This window comes from Marmota marmota, unplaced genomic scaffold, assembly GCF_001458135.2.
Source record: "Marmota marmota marmota unplaced genomic scaffold, marMar, whole genome shotgun sequence".
NCBI lineage: Eukaryota > Metazoa > Chordata > Mammalia > Rodentia > Sciuridae > Marmota > Marmota marmota.
The window spans coordinates 3911604-3919295 of record NW_025999962.1 but is presented as its reverse complement, the minus strand read 5'-3'; the positions used below and the strand labels follow the sequence as shown (position 1 = coordinate 3919295).

The following is a 7692-nucleotide window of genomic DNA, read 5'->3' as shown; positions in this document are numbered from 1 at the left end:
TCGTGCTCTGTCGGGCCAGAAACCCGCTGCCCACCCGCCCCTCCCTGCTGGTGCTGCCAGCACCGGGCCCCCTCCGCTGCCTGGGGGTGGCAGGCTGGGCCACCAGGCCACAGACCCGTCCCCGGGCAGCTCCTGCCCCTGTCCTGCCCGGGTGGCCGGCCAGCTGGGAGGAGTCAGGCCTGGTAGGATTTTAAAACTTCAATTAAAAATACGTGAGCTGGAGGCTAACTCCACCCGGAGGAACGGCCCAGGGTCAAGAGCAGGGGCTGCGCTCGGGGCAGACGTGAGGCCCGCAGAGCCAGGGACAGCGGCAGCTGGGAGTGCTGGGCACAGGAGAGTCCTGCTGGGCCTGGCTGGGGGACGCGGAGGTCAGGGCACCCGGGTTCAAATCCTGGTTCTGCAAATTCTCCCTGTGGACCTCGGGGAGCTGAGCAGCCGCTCCCTCGTCTGTGAAGCGGTCACTCCGCTGCCTGCTCCGTGGTGCAGCTGTGGGGCCTCAAGGAAGGGCCTGGAAAGAGAACGGACCCACTAAGCGCTGGCTCCTTCAACGAAGGCCCAGAGGGAGGCTGGAGAGGCCTAGGCCCAGAGAGGCACAGGGCTTTGCTCAAAGCCACACAGCAGTCCGTGGCAGGGCCTGGCTTCGGGCCCAGGAAGCCCAGGGAGGCAGGCTGTTCCTGTCACAGTGTCCCCGCCACTCCCTGGGGGGCATCTCAGAGGGACACCCATGCCCCTCTGAAAACAGGCTTGGTCCTGTGACAAGCTGGGCCGGGCACGGTCCTCGACGGTCCTCGGTGCCAGGGAGGTGATTTCACAGCTTCCTGTCCAGGACTCAGGCCCACCCAGTGCCACCACTAGGGCCGGGCGGGCCGGCGGGGTGGCGGGGATCGCGGTGGTCCACGCAGCAGGGCAGGTGCCGCAGCCCAGCAGCAGCCCTGAGCCAGCGCCTGGCATCTCCACCTGGGATGTCCCCAGGAGGCCACTTCCTCGGCCAGGGACACAGCAGGAGCCAGAAACAGCCTTTGTCCCCAGGCCCCGGGACCCGGGGGGCTCATCACCCTTCGCTGAGCGGGGATCCTGGGACAGAGGACCGGCCCTGCGTGTCCTTTAGTGCTGTGTGGCTCCAGGCCTCTTCTCACTGTCTCTGAGCCTCAGCCCCAGAGAGCGGGGCGAGCAGGGCCTCCTTCCCGTGGACAGCTCTCTGCAGTGGTGGCAGCGAGTCAGGCCCCAAACCGGGGCAGGTCCTCAGGATGCTCCTTCCCTTCCCTGGAGGCGGAGGGCACTCGGGTCAGGAAGATGGTTCTAGAAGCTCTCCAGTCTTCCTGCGTGTGGTGAGCGGAAGTTCGACACCCAGCGGGGCTTGGCAGGGTCGAGTGGGGGACAAGACAATTTGGTGACTTCTGACCCCACCCTGGGGCTGGACCCTGAGCTGGAGGCCTGTTACAAGGGACGCGAGGTCACGTGGGGGAGGCTGGGACCCAGACATGGCGGTGCCCCTGACACGGGGAAGGAGGCCGTCGGGGCGGGTCCCATGGGAGGTGGGGAGAGCCCTGCGCCCTGTGCCCGCGCCCCTGTGCCCGCGCCACAGCAGCAGCGCCCAGGCCTTCGGAGACTCCCTGAGCCGCCTCCTCCGAGCTGTTCCTGCCCCGTCCCCACCATCTGGTGACAATCTGATGCTGGCTCCCACCCGAGACTCCCCAGCTGCCCCTCTGCCACCAGCCCACCTGGGCTTGGCCCACAGTCCTGGAGCCCAGGCAGCTGGACAGGGGCTCCTGAGGCCCTGATCCGTCCCCAGGTCGTCCCTCGTGCAGCCACAGCCCCAAGCTGTCCTTGGGCCTCTGGTCACCCCAGGTGCTCAAGGGCCCCCTTGTCCCGTGGAGGCACAAGGACAGCTCAGAGCCCTCCTGGCCCCAGGTTCCCTCAGGAGAGGGTCCCAGCACCTCTGCACCCCAGGAGGCCCTGCCACCCCCTGGTCCCCAGTCACCCTTGAACTTCCTGCAGGGATCTCGGGTGGAGGCCCCTGGGCCGTGGGCTCCCGCCTGCCTCTCAGCACACTGGACGCCCCGGCCTCCCTCCAGGACGCAGAGTGCGGGTGGGCAGAGTCCAGGTCTGTGGGGGCTCATCACACCAGGCCTCCCACCCCCCAGGGAGGAAGGGGGCAGGAAGACGCTGGAGAACACAGGAGCCGGGGTGGGCGGGCCACCCGCACCGTGGGCCGAGGCCAGGACGGTGGCAGGAGCTGGCATCTGGTGGGAGAGGCCGGCCTGCCCCACAGCCCAGGACACGCAGGGCAACAAAGAATGACCTGCCCAAGGTCAGAGGGGCCGGCACAGCCCTGTCTGGGCCTCTCCCCCCTCGGATCTGCCTCCATCCTCGAAGATCCAGGATTCCCAGGCAACTCCGGGCCTCCCAGGCTCCGCCACTCGCCTTCCCCAGGCAGGTGGCTCACCTGCTCGGTGCCCATCTTCCCCAGTGTGACATGGCTAAGGATGGGCGGCCGCTGAGGCAGGCGGGAGAGTGGGCGCAGAGCCTGCCCGAGGCGCTCCCTGGGTGCTTCTTAAGGTCGAGGAGTAAAAGCGCAAGTTCAAGTTCCGGTTCCCACGTCCCGTCCTCTCCAGCGAGGGCCTTCCTCTGTGGTCCAGCTGCTCGCGAGCAGCCGTGGCGTATTCCACGTGCAATCCCGGGAAGTGTGCAGATTATAGAAACCTGTGGGCTCCGGAACAAGGATCCCAGGCGCCAGGCGCCAGCCCCTGCAGTCGGGTTGCTGCCAAGCCTCCGAGAGGCTTCCACGGCCCCCGCAGCCCCTCGGGTCCTAACCCCCGTCCTGGTGCCGCTCTGCTCCCTCACGAATTGGCCCTTGTTCTTAGAAAAGGCTCGGGTCAAACTGCAGGCCTGATTCCAGTCCCGCTGTGACGGACGGGGCTTGCTGAGCGACTTCACACACAGAATTATTCTAAGGCCTGAGCAGATGGCAAGATATTCAGGGGAAGCCGTGCATTTGAGGAAGGCAGGCTGGGGAGCTGGCCTGGGGGGAGGAGGGGAGTTTGCATCTCCTGCCCAACCAAAGGGAGGACGCAGCTTCCCCCTGAGTGAGCACAGCATGATGCAAAGCCTGGGAGTCCCGTCGACAGATGGAGAGATGGAGGCTCAGCTCCGAGCCCACTGCCCCCAGCGGTCCTGCTAATTCCTCCACAGGCACTCCACAACAACCCCTTTCAAGCCCATGTCTCCTGACTAGGAAAAAAATGCATCGACTCTAAGAGCCAGCCTCATGCTTTCTGGGAAAATATTTGAAGCATCTCGTGAAAGTTAGGAATGCCTGACCAATAAAGAGGAGCCAACACCGTTGTTTTAGAAGTACTCGCCAACACACTTGGACAAGAAAAAAGAAGGGAGGCATACTCATTAGAAAGTAGGAGACAAAATCATCCTAACTGGAAACCCAGGAGAATCAACTGGAAAAGTGTTACAAAGATAAGACATTTTAGTAAGTTGGCTGAGTACGAAATTCATAAATAGAAATGATTAGCTTTTATCACCTTTATCATCTGAGCAGTCAGAAGACAGGGTGGAAGGAAACACCTTATTTATAATAGCAACATGAAAAGAAATAAGTAGGAACAAATGCAAAACTTATTGTACAACATCTCTACGAAGAAAACTGTGAAGTGCTATGAGGGAAAATTTGAACCAATAAAAATATACTGTATCCTTGGAGATAAATACTCCACATATGAAAAGTCATTTCTTGGCTTCACCTATGAATTCAAAATGATCTCAGTTCAAAATCATGATTAGATTGGTGGGTTTTTTTTTTGTTTGTTTGTTTCTGTTTCTTTGCAGAACTACACAAGCTAATTCAAACGTTCAGATAACCAAGAGCCCGGGGAATAAGCCGAGATGTGAAAACATACTAAAGATCACCGTCGTTAGCAGAGTGAGACACTGAGACACCAGCCAATGGATCACGGAGAGTCTCACCATCTGCCTGACACTCCAGTTTAGCACATTATGGTACACGATATTTGCATTTTACACCAGCAGAGAGGAGATGGACAATTCAGTGAATGGGGTTGGAAAAAGTGGCCTCCCCATTTTGGGGGGAAGAAAAAAAACAGTAATAATAAAATTGAATTCCTGTCTCAAAACTTACATCAATATAAGTCTTTTGATATAAATGATAGATTTTTTAAAAAGAAAGTAAAACATAAAAGAAGTAGAGATGACATGGGGGGATTTTTAATAACCCCATTAGGAAAATCCTTGCTCAGTATGATATAAAACCCAGAAGTCCTAAAAGAAAAACATTGGAAATAATGTGATTGCGTAACAATTAAGTATGAGAAAAAAAATCACCAAATCAAAGGCAAAATACGAAAATTTTTCTTCTTATGTAAAGAATTCCTATAAATAAATAAAAAGACCAAAATGCAAAGGGACACAAACAGGTAGCTCACAGTTCAAGCACAAACGGCCCTCAGCATGTGAAGATGCTCAGTGTGGTCCACAGTAAGAGAGACACTTAGCCCATTCCCTGCTTCCCACCTGCAATCTCTTCAGGAGCCTGATCTCAATGTGTTTTCGTCACTTTAGGGAAAGGACTGCAGGGTTAACCTCTGAGTCGATGGTGTCGATCCATATGATTGAACAAGGCTGAATGAACGTGGGAACTTGGGCCCAGGGGACTCCAGGCGCCGGCACCTTCTCTACCTGAAACCATCTATGCACACGACCCCAGGGAGCCTCTAGCAGGCCTGAGAGGCGGGCGTGGCACTCGGGTTTCTCAGAGGGCAGACCCTGGAGGCTTTGTTGGGCTGCCTGGGCCCCTCCCCAGGGGTCACCGCTCCCCAGGGGTCACTGTGGCCCAGGCCCTGGGGCTGGCTGGAACTCACTTGTGCATGTAGCCCTCGGAGCTGGCCGTGAGGTTCGCCTGCATCACCGCCTGGAACTCAGACTCGTTGCAGCAGTATTTGAAGACCGTGTTGTTATGGTGACAGCAGAGGATGAAGGTTTTGTTGTCCGAGAGCCGGGGGCAGTGGAAGCCAAAGTGGTAGCGGCCCTTGTGGTCCGTGTACGGCTCGCAGACCCGGAAATGCGCGGAGGAGACTGAAAAACAGGTCACCAGATTCCGTGGGACCCCGACCACTGTGCCCAGGGGCAGGATGGGCAGCGGTCCAGTCCTGCTGGCCCTCCCTCCCCGGGAAGCCTCCTGGCTCCTTTCCCCCAGAAGCCCTGGTTGTGTACTCTGAGGCCAGGGACTCGGGGCTCCTCCAGGAAGAGCCATGGCCCCCTTCCAGCAGCTAGGAGGCACTCACAGTGACTGGGCGGCCACTCTGCGCCTCCCAGGCCCATCCCGTCTAGTCCAGTGGCCACCCTAGCAGGTGGCTTGGGAATCCCACTTTACAGACGGGGAAACTGAGGCTTAGAGGTGACGCGGCTGCGCTGGGAAGCAGGGGGAGCAGGAACCGAACCCAGGCCTGCTTGGATTCCACTTGTTCCTGGGTGGGGCCACTGACAGACAGGCTGGCCCCTGGGGTGAGAGGCATGGAGGAGACTGGGTTCTAGCAGCAGCCCCTCCAGCCAGTGGTCCTGCCCACCTGCTACCCTGCCCTGCCCCAAGGCCTCCCAGGCTCCCTCCCCACTGCAGGGAGCCAGCACTCTGCTCTCCCCCCCCCCTCCAGAGGGAGGCCCTGGGCTGCCGGCCTGGGGCCCAGGATGGTATTTATGAGCAGCCGGGGTGACACACAGGAGTGCAGGCTGAACAATGGAAAGGCTTAATTAGTATCTTCATAACAGGGATCCTGTATCTAATTTGTATCGCTGAAAAGGGGCTTCGCTGGCTGAATGCGCCTCTCCAACCACAAGGCACTGGCTCTGCAAAGCCTCCACCAGCGAGCTGGGAGCTGTCTGCCGAGGTTACTAGGCTGCACCCACACTCACCCCCAGGCTGTGCCTCCGGGGAGGCCAGGAGGGGCTGGGCTGGCAGGTGGGCGGCGCCCCTCAGGCTCCCAGTGCAGAGGTTGGCTGGGGTGCCCTGACTCAAATTCTGTGCCCCTTCCCCAAAGGACAGCACACTCTTCTGCGGGGTGGGGCACAGGAGCCTCTAGGCTCCCTTGATCCCCTTGACCTTGGGAAACAGCTCTCCCAGGACGCAGAGGTGACTGCACATGCCCAGATGGAGCATCTGCTGACAGAGATCATGGATTCCACTGTAGGGAGGGCAAAGTGAGGCTCAGGGCAATGGTCCTCAAGGCATGGTCCCTGGCCTGGCCTATTGCACCCCTGGGGACTCATCCCAAAGCAGATTCTCAGGCCCCTCGTAGTCCTTCCAGATCAGCTCTGGGGCACGGCCCTCAGTCTGTCCAGGAAGCCCACCAGGGATGCTCATGGGCTAGGTGGGACCCCAACCTGGCAGAGCCACATGCCAGGGCCAGAGCTGAGGGTGGCCGCGGCCATCAATCCCGCCTCGGTCCCAGTCCATTGGCTTCCCCCTGTGGGGCCAGCAGCAGGCTGTGCTGGCTCAGGGCAGTGCCCGGCTCCCCTCCTCACACAGCAAGAGCTGATGGGGCAGCTGCTTCCTGCTCAGAGTCCTTTCCTCATTTGTAGGAGGAGGCCAGAGGTTCTTCTGCCCCAGGGGACCTTGAGGACCAGAGGAGCCCATGCATGGGAAGCCCCTGCCTGGAGAACCCCACTCCCAGCCCCTCGTGGCCTCCCTCTAAGCTGTGCCCAGCAGCGCGGTGGGGGCTGGAAACCACCATGGGACATCAGTGGCTCAGAGAGGAAACACAGTCGGAGACAGAGACAGTGGACAGAGGGGGAGCAGGAAAGACAGGAAGCCTCCGGCAGAGAGGGCACTGGCCCCGCTCAGAGCAGGCGCTGGCTGGTGTGCTGGGCCGCCCCTCTGCTGAGGGCAAGGGAGGCCTCTCTGGTCAGCCCCGGCTCCCATCTTTGTACTTGGGAGTCTGATAGGGGACATGGTGGGGAGCTGGTGTGGAACCCGAGGGGTGGCCCCAGTACCCGGGCTCTGCCTGGGCCAGGTTCCCAGCCCCCAGCCTGCTGTATTGGCTCAGGCAAGTGAGCCCTGAGCCTCAGTGTCCTTGCGCAGGGCCATGCGCAAAGGGCCCTCGGGCTCTCCCTGGAGCAGGCGGGCGAGGGAGCAGGGTGCTGTGCACAGTAGGTCCTCACGGCCCGCCATGGGCGGGAGCTGGTCGGAGGGCACCAGGGCAGCGCCCGGCTGGGCCGCGCTGACCACGCCCCTCCCGCCCGCCTCCAGGGTTTACCTGCAGAGAACAGCAGGGACAGGAGCAAGGCGAGCCGGTTCCGGGACTGCGGGCCACAACTGGTCATCGTTTGGCTGGCATCGATCCGTGCAGCGCCGCCTGTTTAATGAGACCCGGGGGAGGCTGGGTGTGGGCGGCCGCCTTGGTCGCCCGCGGGGACCTGCGGGCGGCGCAGGGCGGCGAGGGTGGAAACCAGCCATCCAATCTCCTCTCCGGAATGAACGGCCTTCCCCACCGTCACCTGCCGCCTCCTTTTCTTTTCACCGCAAAATGAGACTGAATCAGAGGAGGACGACGGCTCAGGTGGTGGAAATAACCCGCGGGGCCGCGCGTCCCTAACGGGGACTTCCATTAACCCCTGGCCCGAGGGCGAGAACCGGGCAGGGGCTCCCCAGGCCCTGGGGACACGGCGGGG

The 7692-nt window shown here is 60.5% G+C and overlaps 1 protein-coding gene across 5 annotated transcripts in view; it reads right to left on the bottom strand.

Moving 5' to 3' along the window:
* The window catches only part of Shisal1 (shisa like 1), a 100935-nt gene that overhangs the window by 28848 nt on the left and 64395 nt on the right, over positions 1-7692 (bottom strand). For all 5 annotated transcript variants that reach the window (XM_015501811.2, XM_048803008.1, XM_048803007.1 and 2 more), the window contains exons 2-3: positions 7278-7376; positions 4890-5103 (exon numbers count right to left, since the gene is read on the bottom strand). In XM_015501811.2, the coding sequence (XP_015357297.2) occupies positions 4890-5103; positions 7278-7344 (281 nt within the window). In that variant the 5' untranslated portion in view covers positions 7345-7376. The remainder of the gene's footprint in view (positions 1-4889; positions 5104-7277; positions 7377-7692) is intronic.